This window comes from Notolepis coatsorum, assembly GCF_963971535.1.
Source record: "Notolepis coatsorum genome assembly, chromosome: 3".
Lineage (NCBI taxonomy): Eukaryota > Metazoa > Chordata > Actinopteri > Aulopiformes > Paralepididae > Notolepis > Notolepis coatsorum.
In genome coordinates, this window is record NC_140167.1 from 46152138 (window position 1) to 46170193 (window position 18056).

Here is an 18056-nt window from a genome sequence, read left to right on the forward strand (position 1 = left end):
TGGTGTAACAACAATGAAAAAAAAGTAGGCGTGGCATGTGCACATTTTCACAAACTGCTCACATTTGCCTCAGTGAAAACCCACATGTGCCATGAAGAGTATTATGTAGGCGGGAGCTACAGGCGCGAGCTACAGGCGCTTGCCAGGAACCTGCTTAGCTAGCCACAGCTCTAGCAACCCACACTCTCCTATAAATAACTAATATGAGACTGCAATGCTGCTCCGAGCAGTCATTTTAATTTCCAATACTGTACCTCAACGCTCAATCTACGGAGGCCTTGTTGATCAGTTGTTACACAAACATTTAATCAAAGGTATGTCATAATGCGTTTAGTAGGGGTGTAAGGATGCATCGATTAATCGAAATGCATCGATTCTAATATGTTTGATTCGATGCATCGATTTGAATATGTTCGATTCGATGCATCGATTTGAATATGTTAGAATCGATTATAATCTAAATTAATCAACAACAAAAAATTATAATAATATTTATTTTTTTTACTGTTTTTTTTGTGTGTGTATTGTTTTTATTGACCCATTCATGCTGAGTGAATCAGTTCCCCCAGCCACATTTGTGTGTTCAAAATTTTTTGGGGAATTAACTGATAGAAAATGTATAGAAAATGTATCGAATCGAATCGAATCGTGGTCAAATGAAGAGATTTCATGATGCATTGAATCGTTGCCTGAAGAATCGTAATCTAATCGAATTGTTGTGAGGTTGAATCGTTACACCCCTAGCGTTTAGTATTTCACAGGAAACAGCTGCAGCGGATTGTGTGTGCACACGTTTGTTTCTGTGTAGCACGTCGTGTTTCTTTGTAGCTCAGTGGAATTACAATGACGGTACGTGCGTTCACTTTGTTCTCTCACGTTGTTAGGTTGGGTTCTAAGCTACCTGCTGGCGTCACCCAGCCCCCACAATTCATCGCAGGCTTGTGGGACACGCAGCCTCAGGCCCGCGTTGCCAAGGAGACCGCAGACAACAGCCAGCACCAGTGCCAACCCACTGCAGGCCGGCCCCTGGACCACGTCCCCCACATCAGAAACCCCAGGCTGCGGCAGTACTACCTGCAAGGTGCTCTAATAGACAATGGTTGACTTTGACATCTAGGGTAAATGGTGCATTTATATCGAGCTTTTATCCAAAGCGCTTGACAATTTTATGCCTCACATTCACCCATTCACTCACACACCGATGGCAGAGGCAACCATGCAACGTGCCAACCTGCTCATCTGGAGCAGTTAGGGGTTCAGTGTCTTGCAGAAGGACATTTCGACACGTTGCCCGGGAGGAGCAGGAATCGAGCCGGGAACCTCCGGATTACCAGACGACTGCTCTATCTCCCAAACAACTGTCGCTCCTAGGGCATCTAGGGCAGGATCAGGGTTATTTGCATCATGAATGGCCAATATAGCTGTGGGCTGAACATCCAGTTTGAATTACAAATTTCACAAAGGGCAAATCGAGCCTACCAGTATTTGCATTTCTTTGGTAACGTTACTTACCTTCATACTGAGCAGTTAAAGTCACACTTCACCAAAAGACTGTGCTGATTTATTTTGCACACAATCTGACGCACATCCAAAAACCTTTTCACACATTCATTAAGTTATTGACACTAAATGTATTTGAATATGGCCAGTTATGTCATATGTCACAACATTGAATCCTTGTGTTGTGTCAATTACAGCTCTATGAAACGATAGCAACGATGAAAAACTTGCAATACCTTGTCCTTGAGCAAGACACGTAACCCCTAATTGCTCCCGATGAGCAGGTTGGCACCTTACATGGTTGCCTCCGCCATCGGTGTGTGAATGTGTGCGTGAATGTAAGGAACAAAATTGTAAAGCGCTTTGGATAAAAGTGCTATATAAATGTGCCATTTACCATTTATTTCGAGATCGCCATATGAACACCCTGTTATTCTTAACAATATCTTAACAAGCATATGAACCAATACCCAAAACACAGTGTATGAACATGTAAGCACCCTCAGCGGTGGTGGGTTTTCATAATTCACTCCCTGATTAAGCACAATGTGACGACGACGAGGCACAACGCAGAACAGACTAGAAGATATATAGGTATTTGTGTGCCAGGGAAACAGAACCCACATAGACTCTTCCAGCCCGGCACAGTCATACACAGCGAATCACATGACCGTATTACTACACAGTACTTCCTCATGCTAAACACGGCACACAGTGAATTGCACTGGAGATCATGAGATGCCCGTTTCACCATAGTGTATATAACGTTGTTATTGCTCTTTAACTCTTAATAATAATAATAAATCAAATTTATATAGCGCCTTTCATAGAACCCAAGGTCGCTTTACAATCAGGACAAAAAATAGGGCAAGGAAAGTAGGGGGGGGAGGGGGAAGAGGGGATGAGGGAAAGTAGGGGATAATGGACCTAATTTAATCTAAAACTAACTGATGGGGAAAGCCTTGGTGAAGAGGTGTGTTTTTAGAGCGGATTTGAAGGTGTCCAGGGTTGGGGCGTTGCGGATTTCGGGGGGGAGAGAGTTCCAGAGGGTAGGGGACGCCACGCTGAAGGCTCTGTCCCCCAAAGTCCGTAACCTGGTGCGAGGGATGGAGAGGAGACCTAGATCAGAGGATCGTAGGTTCCGGGATGGAGTGTACTGGTGGAGGAGATCAGACAGGTACCGGGGGGCGAGGGCATGGAGGGATTTGTAGGTGAGGAGCAGGAGTTTGAAGGTGATGCGGAACTTGACTGGAAGCCAGTGGAGATGGATGAGGGTGGGGGTGATGTGCTGCCAGGGCTTGGTGTGAGTGAGAACTTCCTTTACCAAAGTTGCTACTACTCAACAAAGGCTGAAGGGACCAATATTTGACCAGATATTCCACAACATTGATAGATAATTGCATTGCTGTGGGGGAAAAACAAACAAATCTTGATGAATCACTGTCCTATGGGGGGAGAGAGAGAGATGCATCTCAGCTGAGCTGAGATGTTTCTCCTCTCAGCTCAGCTGTTACTTTCGCAGGGACTGGATGGGAGCTGAACAGTGCCACGGTGAAGCCAGAGGAACAGAGGGGACCGCCAGGCAACACAACAAGCAACCGGGTTAGTCAAATGACCCATTTCCCCACTTTTAAACTAGGACACAATCACTTTTCTTGTGTGTTATTTGTTCATCTCTGAGGTGCGAGGTTAAGTATGTGGGATGTACATTGTCGGTATGCTAGTGCAGGCATGCCAGTCAAATACATTCCATGTACATGCACTGCCTTACAAACTTTGTTTTATTGCATAAGTCAAAATGTTATTGAATTCCTTTCATGATGTACTGCTTTATTGTTTATCATATAACATAAACGTAAATCAAACAAGATAAAACTAATTAAAATAAAAACAAGTAGTTGAAGCGTGGCTTCCAGGCCACCTGACGCTCAGATTTCTCCTCTAGGCCAGGGGTTCCCAAACTTTTCAGGCCGCGACCCCCAAATAACGGTGTCAGAGAGCCGCGACCCCCACTATTATAGGAGGTTAAAAAAAAATATATATATATATATTTTTTTTTTAATAAATGGAAATGTATGGTTGAAACATGCAAACGTTCAAACGCACACACACTAATAAGCATTGGAGGCTTTTAACCAGGGCCGGATTGGGGAAATCATTCAGGCCAGGAAATATAGTGCAAAATATAGCCCCAGTCAGGCCACTTTTTAAGCAGAGGGTCTGGGGGTCCCCCACCAGGAAATTTTTTGTTACAAAGACTTCATTTCCTGCATTTTGGTGCAGGCATTTTTTTATTTGTACCCTTTAAATGCCAGTGTTTGTGATGGCATCACAAATTATTGTTAAAAAACAGGCTAGCGTATGATTAGCAACAACACTGATTTTGATGGATTTTCTGTTTTTTGTAATGTCAGATTGAAAAAAATACAATCTTTTATTCAACTTTACCCCTGATCATAACACCACATATTCATTTGATAATTCTAACCCTTTAAATGCCAGTGTGTGTGATGGCATATATTTGCAATATATCAAATGCAAAGCAGATTTTTCTGGGGGGGATTATTACAGGCTAGCATGTGTCAATGATTAGCAACAACAGTTTTTTGTAAGGGTCCCGCCTCCACCAATCACATGCGGCTCCCTTTGTGTGTGTGAGAGCAAGAGAGAGAGAGAGATTTTTATTTTATTTAACCTTTATTTTACCAGGTAGTCACTTGAGATCAAACTTGTGTGAGTTGCAGTGATCTCCTGGTTGTTCCCCACCTAGGTTATCTAACTATTGTGCTGCTGCAACTAGAAACACTGGCCTGGCCTGCTTCTAAGTTCAGTGGCCTGACTGCATAAAAAAAAAAAATATATATATATATATATATATTATTATAATTTTTTATCATCTGGCGACCCCCCCCCACGGCAGCTCGCGCCCCCCACTTTGGGAACCCCTGCTCTAGGCGACAAGAGCAAATAAGGATCCTGATTTATTGAGAACACCCTGAGGGAGCATGGGAATTCCTTCCCAGTGACATGACCTGTAACCGGTATGAACAAATTAACTTTGTGCCAAAAAAAAGATGCAGGTGTGGGCAGTGTGGGACAAAATTACCACCCATGAAGTGTCGTGTCCATTCTTATCAGTCTATTGCATAATTTATGATGATTCGACGAGTGTTACGAATGCTGTGCAAAGTTCAGGGAAACACTGTGTGTGTGTGAGAAGCAGAGTGGGTTGACGCCGTTCTTGTCTTGGCGACATGGGTCTGTTTCAGAACCTCTACAACAAATACAGCAGGAGGAATGTATATTCAAAGGTATTTGTTGGACATGTTTCTTAAGTTGTTGGGTTTTTGCGTTATTTGTTATGGGTAAAAAAAAGAGACGCACATATGAATGCACATATCTGTTTTTGTCCACACCCACCGTGGCTCGTATGTTATTATCATCTATCTGGGAAGAGCCTCCATGCTCTACTGAACATCAGCCTGGTTTGTTCGCTCGAGGCTCTTGGCGTAGAGTTCCATGTCCGTCGGTAATGGACATGACTTCTTTTGATACCATGGTCTCGAGTGGACGTGGATACAAGACATCATTCAATGTTTAAAGAGTTAAGTTCAGAATATTATTTGCACCCCTAACCCCTATTTTGTACTGATGATGTTGATCGTTAGGGTCCGTTCTTGGCACAATCTATGCTGTTCTTCATACTGGATACCCAGCTCATCCTTAGTTAAATGGTAAATGGACTGCATTCATATAGCGCTTTTATCCAAAGCGCTTTAGAACTTATGCCTCACATTCACCCATTCACTCACACATTCACACACAGACGGAGGGAACCATGCAAGGTGCTAACCTGCTCATCGGGAGCAGTTAGGGGTTAAGTGTCTTGCTCAATGAATCGGACCGGGAACCTTCAGATTACCAGATGACTGCAAAGTCATTGGGTAGCCGTGCTCCAGTCTGTACAAGCCCTGAAATAAACGCTGAAACCTATACTCCACAGTGCACCAAAAGTAGGTCTCAATGTTTATTTCGTGCCTTGTACAGACTGGATTGTGGCCCCCATTGACTTTGCATTAGTTTTTTGTGGCTAAATAACCATAGCTGTGGGTATCCATAGTAGGTAAGTAGGAAATAGGGCTAGGGGTCCAGAATTCTGAAATTACCCTTTAAAAACACAATTGACTATCAGGGTGAGGTTGAAATAGGTCAACAGCATCACATTTTAAAAAGAAAGTTGAGAAAATATATTTTGATTTGGAAAAAACATTTTAGTGTGTAATTGTATTATGGTTATGTTTGTTTATGACTGTGTACAATGGTTATTGCTATCTATGGTAAGATCTTGTTTGTTACAAGACAGTAGTAATCGATGCATAGCCATTAGCTGACTTGCTGAGTCCTGTGGTCGAGGTTCTGGCTGTGTTCCGAGCAAGCCGGACATGCAAACAAAGGTTTTAACTGTCGACAACAGAATACAACAGTCCTCATTCCGATGCTTGATTCTTCTCTCAGACCGACAACATTGGAACTAGGAGTCTATCCTTCCTATCATATTCCTTTTGATTCTTGATTAAGGCCATGTCCACACGTACAAGGATATTTCTACAAACACATTTTTCAACTCATTGAAAATAAATTCCTGTCCACACCAACGGTGTTTTAGAAAATCTCCCCATCCACACAACAACGCATAAATGTACATAATGACAGTTCAGGGACAGCTTTTTCCCACAGGCCACAATAACAGGAGATATCCCTATTAAAAAAAACTCTTGAACACACACACCTCTTAACACTTTGGTTGCCACTTGTTAACATGATAAAACATTGTTGAATGCCACCACCCACTTCAATGATAGCGTTGTGAACGCATAATCTCTGTCTTAAATTATGGCTATGTGTCTAATCTGCCCGTCGCTTATCAATGACTTGTTTGCAGTCAACATTGTCGAAACGGATTGTTTTTTAATCGGTTCATTTCCGTTTTATAGCATTTTGAAAAGCCCTCGTTTTCTTGAAAGTTTCAGGAAAATATATAGATTCTGTGATAAACGGCATTTACTGGAACATTCTGGAATACACAAAAAACGTTGTAATTTTTCGGCCTATTTATGAATCGTTTTCAAATAAACGCTAGATTATCGATAGTATGTGTACTTATGTACGCTAGAGAAGCGATCTGAAAAATATATTCTCTCATTTCCTGATCAGCGCGCACACACACACATGGGGCAAACGCTGATATCTCTGTGAAAATAGATCCGATTACCCCAAGACTGGTAAAATAAATTGCTTACCTCAGATCAGATGTTCTCCAAAAAGATTATTCCAATTCCTGATCGCCATTCCAAATATCGATTGCGTTTATTGATTCAGCGTTGGGTACTGTAAATATGTATTCCACGCTGTTTTGCGGCTCGGCGTTCACTTCGGTCTCTTCAGATGGCTTGATGGAAAAGTAAAATGAGGAGGCTGGATGGGGTGCAGTACGATCCGGAGAGACGATAGGGGGCGGTATTTTCCCAATGGAGCTCAGAGAGAGTCTGCAGCACTAGCGTGAGGCTCGATTGATGAAATATGAATTCAAATCGCTAATAAAAAAAATACGACAAACAAACGCTATATAGCGTTGGTGGCATTCAACAGTCGGCATGAACTAACGACAACGCGTCCGTGGCACTCAAAGTGTTAAAAGACTCTTGAACACACACAAACACACGCACCCTGCACCTTAATCGGCACATACACTTTTATGCAAGACACTTTCTGTACATAATTTACTATTTAATTTGATCTTACCTAATTTTATATTTTATTTTATTTGACTACTACTAATTGTTTTTGAACAACACAAAAACACACATGCACCCTGCACTGCACCTTAACATGCACATACACTACGTAAGACACTTTCTGTAAATAATTGACTATTTTTATCTCATTTTATATTTGATTTTATCTTCTTATCTACTTATTGTTACCATTCTCATATTCATTGTTGTTTCTTAATTGTTAAGTCTGAGCTCGAAAGACAAAAATGTCATTACCTGCAATGCCCCTGTATTGTTGTGTATTTGACAAATAAAGAACTTGAACATGAACTTGATGAACTGACCTGATGTAAGGCTGCAGGGATCTCTCCATGGTCCTGATTGACCTGATGGCAGGCTGCAGGGATCTCTCCATGGTCCTGATTGCAGAGAAAATACTTCATAAATATCCTTACAGGTGCTGACAAGGGCATTGGTCATGATGTTAGCATTTACCAAAAGCTCAGTTTTAGCTCTGTTTCACTTGTCCACACGTATACAGGCAAAATGAGAGTTAAAAAGAAATCTCCACCGTAGAAGGCCTTTTTGAAAAGCTCTATTTTCAGTGGCCTAACGCACATATTTCTTTGTGGATGGGAGGCGAAAACACAGAGAAAATACTTGTGTGAAAATATCTTCTACGTGTGGACAAGGCCTAAGATATGGGCCCTCACGACCCCCACCCTTGGAATGCCACATTGTCCCTGGACCCCCACCCCAGCCCCCACTCCTGAATAGCCTACTACTACTACTACTACTACTGTGACCTCCATCTCTCTCTTCAGCGTGCTTCCGGTGGCCAGATGGCCAGGATTCATCTGTCTTGTTGATACATTTATATCGGTCATGAAGAACCATCCACGTGCATAAACTGATTGATCCGGTTCCACCACAATAGATCGATGGCCCAGTGTGTAGTAATACACTGGCCTTCTTCAAGGAACAAAATACATTTACATTTAGTCATTTAGCTGACGCTTTTATCTAAAGTGACATACAAGTTCTGTACAACAAGTTAGCAGGAAGGGTACAATTCTTACAACTGAGTAACAATGTTCATAAAACAGTGCTGAAACTTGGGCGCTGAAGTGTTGAGTGCATAGTAGTAAAGAAAGACATATTAGTATAGTAGGAAGAGTGCATGATAGTATAAGTAAAGAAAATAGTAAGATATTGCGTCGGTGAGAGAAGAACAGGGAATAGAAAAAGGCTGTTGGGTGTGTTGGGTTAAAACCTTTGTTTTTCTGCATGTTGTGGTGCGGCTTAACACTGTTTTGTTATGGAACCCCACGTGTTGCCTGTGTCTTAAGCTGCCCTGCTCACTCTTAACATGGCCAGAAGGACTTCCACCACGGGACTCACTCAAGTCAGAAAAATGGCTATGCGTCGATTACACTATTGGCAAGTATTTCATACCACTCTATGTACAAATAAATCTGAACTATTTAACTGAACTTTAATTAATTATAGTATTGATGAATCGGGACATTGTTTAGTTGTCTGCATATTGCACCTTGTCCATTTATGCCTTGCACTATATAGTATTGTATATTAGTACACTGCACAGTATTGTATATTGTATGGTAACTACGTCTACGAACATTGTACATATGTCTAAACTGAACACTGTGACCTCTTTTTTTTTTCTTCTAATTTTTACTATGTTTTTATTTCATACTTATCTTGTCATGCACAGTCTCTGGAGCGCAACAGTAAGAAGCATTTTGTACAAAAGTATTCTGTACTTCTGTATGACAACTATTAAAGAAACTTGAAACTTGAAACTTGAAACTTGAAGCATAATATACAGTACATGTTGTAGTGGATGTTGATGTTGTGGATTACATAAGCCATGTGTAGAGTGACGTAGTGTCAAGCCAATCTGTCTCAGAATGGTTATTTTAGAAAATCTCACACTCACAGACACACGTTCACACACACACACACACACACCTTCCTGCGGCCATATAATCTGTCATGCACCAGGAATCTAATTTAGGTCAATGGACCCATCTGTCAATAGCGAGGGCTTGGAGCAAAAGGGGTCGTAAGTGACACCTTGGGCGAAAATGAGTTTTATATATAATTTTAAAGCTCTTGATGAGTTCTATCAAATGGTAAAGTTCACTATAATTTAACTTTTTCAAATAAAGGCCAAAAACATAAAAGCGTAAGTGGGAACCTTCAATTGAGTTAGCCGTTTGTCTTTGCTCTCCTGTAAAATTCTGAAAATGTCACTTACGCCCCTTTTGCGCCAAGCCCAGATGAAACTCAGTTGTAGAATTGATGGTTCGCTCTCTAATAGTATTACATTTTAAGTTGGAAATATGAGCTTGTGTACAAGAAAATACTTAAAATCTAGTTTATGAAATGATATTAATCTTGGCCTTATAGATATTATGTTTTCGTAATATTTTATATAATAATTATATTTGATTTGTAGGGTCGCTTTATACAGTAAGTGCTACAGTGTAGAAGAACATAAAAACTCACAAGAGTAAAAAATAACATAAAATAAGTAGGACTAAAACTTGTAAAGGATTAAAAAGAACATGAAATAGGGCGGCTATGTGGTGCAGTGGGCAAGGCACTCACCTCCAATGCTGGAGACGCTGGGTTCGAACCCAGCGCTCCACATTGCTTTCAGTTTAGCTGGTCGTCCGTACTAATACAATTGGCAGTATTAGGGGGCGGGAAACTGATGGGTGGGGATCGGACGTTGTGGACAGCGACTCCTACAGGTCGGTTGGTGCGCCTGCGCAGTAGAATCAAGAAGCGACGGGGGCGGCGTCCCTCCAAAGCCCAGACCCCTGACGCTGAAAGATCGCGCTGCGCAGGTGAAAATATGCGACGGCTGCTACCTCGAGTATCGGAGGGGACTCGTGCTATGTATGGCTTCGTCCACATTGCAGCCGGCTTGTGGGAGGCATGAAACAGCGTTCGAGACGGGAGGGTTGAATTGGACGATACGAAATTGAGATGGGAGAAAAATAGAAAATGGGAGAAAAAGTGGATCAAAAAATAAAAAAATAACATGAAATGTGAAGGGCTAAAGCTAGTAAAAGAGTAAAAAAAACAGTGTGTGGAGCTAAAACTAGATAAAAATCAACAAAAGGCTATATTAAAAAGATGCGTTTTGAGGCCCTTTTTAAGAGCATCCACGTCTGTGGTGCTCTCTGGTGGTCAGGGAGAGCATTCCACAGACTGGGAGTGGATGAGCAGAAGGCAGCGTCCTCTCTCCAGCGTCCTCCTCTCCCCAGCGTCCTCTCCTCCAGCGTCCTCTCTCTCCAGCGTCCTCTCCCCAGCGTCCTCTCCTCTCTCCAGCGTCCTCTCCTCTCCTCTCTCCAGCGTCCTCTCCTCTCTCCAGCGTCCTCTCCTCTCCCCAGCATCCTCTCCTCTCTCCAGCGTCCTCTCCAGCGTCCTCTCCTCTCCCCAGCATCCTCTCCCCAGCGTCCTCTCCTCTCTCCAGCGTCCTCTCCTCTCTCCAGTGTCCTCTCCTCTCTCCAGTGTCCTCTCCCCAGCGTCCTCTCCCCAGCGTCCTCTCCCCAGCGTCCTCTCCCCAGCGTCCTCTCCCCAGTGTCCTCTCCCCAGCGTCCTCTCCCCAGCGTCCTCTCCTCTCCCCAGCGTCCTCTCCTCTCCCCAGGGTCCTCTCCTATATATATTTCTTGTAATTTCCTTTTTAATTTGTCAATACAAACTGTTAATTTAGATCCAATAGCTCTTCATCATTGATTGGAGTGTGTTTTCTCCTACATTTGAAATGCTTTTTGGGGTGTATTTCCTGTGTGTTTGTTTTCTTCCCCAGGGTGTCCCTGGTGACACGGTGTTCAGCATCAACCATCTTTGTGGGAAACTCTTTTGGGGAGTTTTGTGGTTTATGTGCATTTGTTTTCCCTCCCCAGGGCGTCCCTGGTGACACTGTGTTTAGCATCACCTCGCAGTTGAAAAGCAGCAGCTACACCAGCTCATCTCAGGCGGCTATGACCAAAACGAATCAAGATCCCTCTGTTTCCTCCTCAAATCTGTCCTCCTCCTCCCTCATCCTTCGGCAGGTAAGAGCCACTTGTTCAGATGGTGACTATGAGGTACTTGATGGTGACTTGACACATGTGCACAAAAGAATGATTATATTGTGAAATGATACAGGCAAGATGCCTGTCCCGAGGTGGCTACTCTGTTGGTGTGTCCCATCTGCCTGTAGTCTTGGCCAGTGGTTTTCAAACTACTGTATGTGTAAGCCCAGAGTCGTTTCTAGCTTTTTGGGGGCCCCTATTTTGTGAAACGATGGTGGGGGGATTCCAAACCCTTTAAGGTGGGCATGCATTTAACATTTAACAGTGGTGGTGAAGGAGGCAATTTCCACCCTAGATTGTGGGGAGCGCTTTGAGTGTCTAGAAAAGTGCTATATAAATGTAATGAATTATTATTATTATTATTATTATTATTATTATTATTATTATCAAACACATTGGTCGCCAAAATCGCTTTCCAGCGTTATTGCCCGCCATGCATTGACCGCCAACATCGCTGTACAGCGTTTTTTAGATCAATATTTAATTTTTTCGCCATGGCATTCATAATTCATCCACCCAACCCCTGGTGCCCTAGCGGGACCCTAGATAGGACTGCAATGGCTCAATACCGCCGCCTGGTGGATGGTCGGGCGAGTTACACACTCAAAAACCGGAAAGTGTCATCGGTGCGTCGAGGAAATTCCTCCGGCAGTCGCATCTCGCTACGGGACTACAGACAGACACTATAGTGCATATGGATCGCTGCCATAACGCAATAATCAATATGATTTCGCCGTTTATTGCGCCATACAAACCGGAAATGGATCTAGGTGATTGGCGTCTAATAATTGGGATCTTTCTCCGCCAGTCTCATCGGCGCACGGTTAGGGGGCAGTAACGTTATTTTCAACCCGATTGTGCATTTCCTTGTTTGCAAACAGTCTGATCAATATATCCACCCATACTACATAAAGTCGTTACTGATGATCAAGGAATTATAAACGACCCCCTCCTTTCCTCCACGCATGATGAAGCATAATGTATACCGATCATATGCATTTGAATTTTTTAATATAGCGTGTATGGGAAAGAAACGCCAATCGATAATCTATCATATGCGTCAGGGCCTATAACTACTGTTTTTGGAATTACAGCAGAAAAGATTAAAAACATACTTATATTCTCGAAGGTATTAACACAACAATGTATGAATTAAAAAGTATAACGTTCCCAGTCCCACATCCTGAACGATAGATAATCGATGTTGAATGGGCCATAGTAATGTCAATATAGCAATACAATTAAAAAAGTTATAGCCCTGCAAAGAAGGTAAACATCTCAGGCTTTTAACGGTGGCAGAGAGTGGTATAAGATGGGCACAACCCCCGGCGGTCAATGTGTTAAGAGGGAAAAGAGGCTATAGATACGTGAAAGAAACGTATATATTTTTTTCTCACAAATTCAAATCAAACATCGCAAGTAGACCCCAGCAATGACAGAAAATGATAATAAAAGGAAACACTGGGGCTCCCCTACATCAAGAAACTCCTGAAAACTTACAGGATTTACCGAATCTGCATTATAACATCTCCAAAATGCATATAAATGAGACATTTTCCTTAAATTTCGATGGAACTATTTAAGATAAAGTTAAAGTTAAATAAAGTTTGAAAATGAGGACATTTGAAAATGTAGGACAGTTTAACCCAGGGGTAGGTAACCCTAGGCACGCGTGCCTGCATAGGCACGCAGGGGCATTTTCATAGGCACAGGGGGCAGCATAAAAAAAAAATATATATATATATATTATTATTTAAAAAAAAATTGCTTTGAAATATTATAGTGAAATATTTTGCACTGTTGTCGCATTTATCTTGTTGAAATCCTCCCACAGGTTCTTTTTACTACCACATATTTAATTGAAACCCTTTATTTGTTTATTATTTCAATTTAGCTGGAAATACATTGCTACATCATTCAGTAACATTTGCAGAGCCTTATAACAAAAACATTATTACGGTCACCATTGTGACCAGTGGGATTAATCAACACATTTTATTATTTATTTTTCTATTTCATTGAACATTGCACATGTTAAAAGCAATATTTTGTACTCAAAATGTGAGTATTACCAAGTCAACTTGTGTTCTTAAAACAATGACAATAAACATAGTTTTATTAGGTTGAAATAATGTGGTTGTGTACTTATTTTTCTGTTAACTTATTATGGATTGGAAACTGAAAACTTTATTTTTTACAGTGTAGTCTTGCGATCAATCAAAACGTATTTACACGATATACCTCACATTCAACCTCCATTCACATCCTGGTGTTCTCCATTAGGCCTGTAGGTGGAGCTATGACAGCACACGTACAGTACACACACCGATGGTGTGTGATGTGTCCAAAAATTAATGGGCAAATGTGAGTGAAATGGTCGCACTGTATGCAGCTGTTTGTCTGCATTGCATTCCCCCCCCCCCCCCCAACTCAGATTTAGGGTTGATGCAACCATCATAATAATATTGTTAATAATAACAATAACAATAATGATGTAATAATGTAAAAATGATCATTAAAAAGACCTGGGCCCTCATTCATCAATGTGTGCGTAGAACATGACCTATTTCCACACGTAAGCACGGAATGTAGAACTAGTGTACGCACAGGGAAGTCGGGATTCATCACACACTGCGTACGCAGGCTCTATGCTCCTCCGTGTTGATGAATACCACTTTGTTCTACCGTCAATGCTCGTGCATGATTATCCATATATGGTCATGAAAGTGAGAAAACACCCCCCATGGGATGTGAAATAATGGACTGACCCGAGCGGAACTCTGAGAAACTCCACGGAGAATTCACTGCTGTCGAACCAAGAAGACACTATCGCGTATTATGGGATAAATAAAAGGCGGATTTGTAAACGGTGATGTCAGATATCAACGGCTCCCTAAGACCATTGCTGCAATTCTGCCTGGACAGCTCAAAATACTAATAAAGACCGTTCGTTGACCACTGTTTGGCGTTGGTTGTGTGTCATTATAACCGTGCTGTAATATGAATGCCTTTATTAGTTGTGTTCGATTGGCTATATGATTTTTAGAGGCATCTATTTTGTTGTCGGCTAATAAAGACCGCGCTGGAATATGACTGCCTTTTCCTGTGTTGTTTGATTAATACCCAGGGATTAAAGTTCTCCTCAATTTGATTCCAAATCGCGATGGATCTCCCGTCAATTTTCTACCTGCTGCATATGATTTCTAGAGGCATACTACAATCTATTTTGATGTCAGTATTGGGTAGCCTACATAAACAATAATACGAGAGCATATACAAGAACAATGAATCTTACTGCCATGTATGATGTAGCAGATACGCCATGTGTAGCCTGCCTATATGTGATCAATACAAACATGAACTTGAATTCCATCATGTCTGTGTGCGGGTCACTGCGGGAACTCACAAGGCTATTGTCACAATGTAAATAAGAACGTGCACTGAAGAGTTACAGTATGTAGTTGGTTGATTATTTGTATGACAGTCAGTAAACCCTTGCAAAAAGTATCCGTTTTATTTAATGAATTGAAAACATTCAGCATCGCCTTCCTCCCGGCATCCAGCAATAACATGTATCAGGCAAATGCGCATCGCAACATTGACTGAGTGGAATCCCTTTCTATTCACATAACTGCATTTGTGATGGAGCTTTGACAGCTACAGTAACAGTCTATTGCTCGATCCATCCAATATCACGATGGACCGTGCCGCGGTGGCAAAGACCCGAGGGTGGAGAGGATCTTGAATGAATTCCATCATCATATATGTTGTGTGTCTGTCCACTATGTTTGTTACTTTGTTATTCCCCCCCCCCCCCTATCTATGTAAAGCGACCTTGGGTCTCTTGAAAGGCGCTATATAAAATGAAGCTATTATTATTATTGTTATTATTATTATTATCATCACATCTGTGCGGGAGCTCACAAATAGACTGTTAGTCTCAGTGAAGTTTCAACGGAGGTCATCTATTCTAACCAACAAATTGAAGTAGAAAGCATTTCGTGACCAATCTTATTTGGAAACATGACACAAAATAATTTGCTTTTTATTTGAAACAATATCTAATCGCGTTTGGAGGTTGGTGTTTTGCGTCTGCCCCCCCGTGCCAAACAAGCAGGCCAACCTCTTGTTCGCGTGTGAGCCCGTTATAATTACACTACTGTCGCTATTTTACAATGAACTATAATGAATTACGGGTCATACAGAAGTTGAACACTAATGCACGGAAGCTTATTTCCGCCTTGAAACTAATGCAGGACTGAGGAGTGCTTATGCGTAGTAACGATATTCTACCACTGGGCGCCAGGTACGCCTGGTCTGACCTGTGCGTAGATGTAAGCACGGAGTCGAGTTCAAATCGAAATTGATGAATCCCACTCTTTGCTTAGAAATGATCGTACGCACAGGGTAAGCACAGATCTGTGCGTAGAACACGTTGATGAATGAGGGCCCTGATTATGAGAAGAGAAAAATTACGATGCATGGAATATTGTTGAGGCACACTAGTTACAACTATATTTCAAACAGGCACTCCATGTCAAAAAGGTTGCTGACCCCTGGTTTAACCCTACCTTTTCACTGCCACACTACAAAGGGTTAATCCTTTCACTACCACACTACAATGGGTTAATCATTTCACTGCCACACTAGAGGCTTAATGCTTTCACTACCACAGTACAGAAGATTAACCTTTCACTACCACACTACAAAGGCTTAATGCTTTCACTACCATACTACAAAGGCTTAATGCTTTCACTACCATACTACAAAGGATAACATTTCACTACCACACTACAGAAGGTTAACCTTTCACTACCACACTACAGAAGGTTAACCTTTCACTACCACACTACAACGGCTTAATGCTTTCACTACCATACTACAAAGGTTAACCTTTCACTACCACACTACAAAGGCTTAATGCTTTCACTACCATACTACAAATGTTAACCTTTCACTACCACACTACAGAAGGTTAACCTTTCACTACCACACTACAGAAGGTTAACCTTTCACTACCACACTACAGAGGGTTAACCTTTCACTATCCCACTACAGACGTTATCCGGTATTTAGGATGGTATTCTTCTTTGTCCCTTGTTCTCTGAAATTCATATTTGGGATGGTTGTCACTGTAAAAAGCGCTATTGCTGAGGGCGGCTAAGTGGTGCAGTGGGCAAGGCACTCGCCACTAACGCAGGAGATGCTGGGGTCGAGCCCAGCTCTCGGCGTTGCTTCCGGCTTGGCTGGTCGTTCATACTAATACAATTGGCAATATTAGGGGGTGGGAAAGCCGGTGGGTGGGGATCGGACGTTGTGGACAGCGACTCCTACAGGTCGGTTGGTGCGCCTGTACAGCAGAATCAGGAAGTATCGGGGGCAGCGTGAGCCTCCCACGCGTTACTCCTCGCCACTGAGAGATCGCGCTGTGCAGGTGAAAAGATGTGACGGCTGCAGGAGGAGGCATGGTCTAACAACGTTCGAGACGGGAGGGTAGAATTGGATAATACGAAATTGGGATGGGAGAAAAATAGAAAATGGGGAGAAAAAGTAGATAAAAGAAAAGCGCTGTTGACGTTGTTGCTGTAATTATTTGCAGTTCTTCTAAAAAAATTATTTGAAATGGAAAACAACCAGACCTTTGCCTCAGCCTCTCCGCTCAACACATTTGCATTGGTAACAAAAAAAACACAAAACATGTCCAACCCACATCCCCTTATGTCACCACAGAGAGCTGAGATAAGACCATAAACAAGCAGGGTGAGCACAAGCCTGTAGAAAGAGGAACCAGTCACACTTGTCGATGTGAGAGACTGAGAGAGTGTTCTTCTTCTTCTTATTTGTCATGGCCTCCATTTTGAAGCACCTGTGTGTTCCGAAGAAGGAGAAAATGACCTCCAGCGCTCAAGGCACGTCGCAACCTGAACTAAACCCAGAGGCTGATCCTGAACAGAGGCTGCAGCCAGAGCCGGAGGGCGACCCAGTCTCCTCTGCCACCCTCCCTGCAAGCCCTCACTCCCCTTCGCCAGACGCAGAATACGACAGACTATTGGTGAGGAGTGGTTGTAATGGTTACACAATAGAAGGCTCCGATTTGCTCCAGTGTTTCACAACGGCAGAGGCATCGCCGTTTAGTGCTTTCACACGTTTGGTTAAGTAAAATGGACAGTTCTTAATACTGGTCAAGATAGCTTTATCCAAACGACAGCATTTGATAGTGCTAGACTCTGAAGTACAGTCCTGGAGAAGAAACTAATGGCTCATGATGCTTATTGATTTCATCAAGAGGCTATTACATTCTCTTGTAAAACCACTTGCTTAGTCAGCATGCCGGGGTATAGATGTGCCTAGAGAAGAATATAAACGCTCCAGTCTGCACCAGGATCTGGAGGCTGGAGAGATGTTTTGATGAAGAGCTTTACTGTATGTGTACTGAGTAACTGACCTAAAAGCTTTTGACCTACAGTATACACAGCGGACTGATACTGATATTTTAAAGGCGGGAATTAAGTGCAAGAAGCTGTTTTTGTCTGTCTTTTTTCTGCAGTGTTATTTAATATATTATATATATATACTGTATATATATATAATATATTTGTGTGGATATTTAAACACCAGGGGGGAAAACACGTTTAACTAGAAATGCAGTGGGAAAAGCCAGCAGTGTATT

At 42.2% G+C, this 18056-nt stretch overlaps 1 protein-coding gene across 4 annotated transcripts in view; it reads left to right on the forward strand.

Moving 5' to 3' along the window:
- The window catches only part of LOC311225031 (oxidation resistance protein 1), a 62262-nt gene that overhangs the window by 15645 nt on the left and 28561 nt on the right, over nucleotides 1–18056 (forward strand). For all 4 annotated transcript variants that reach the window (XM_084310230.1, XM_084310231.1, XM_084310232.1 and 1 more), the window contains exons 3-6: nucleotides 885–1081; nucleotides 3023–3102; nucleotides 11216–11365; nucleotides 17250–17438. In XM_084310230.1, the coding sequence (XP_084166356.1) occupies nucleotides 885–1081; nucleotides 3023–3102; nucleotides 11216–11365; nucleotides 17250–17438 (616 nt within the window). The remainder of the gene's footprint in view (nucleotides 1–884; nucleotides 1082–3022; nucleotides 3103–11215; nucleotides 11366–17249; nucleotides 17439–18056) is intronic.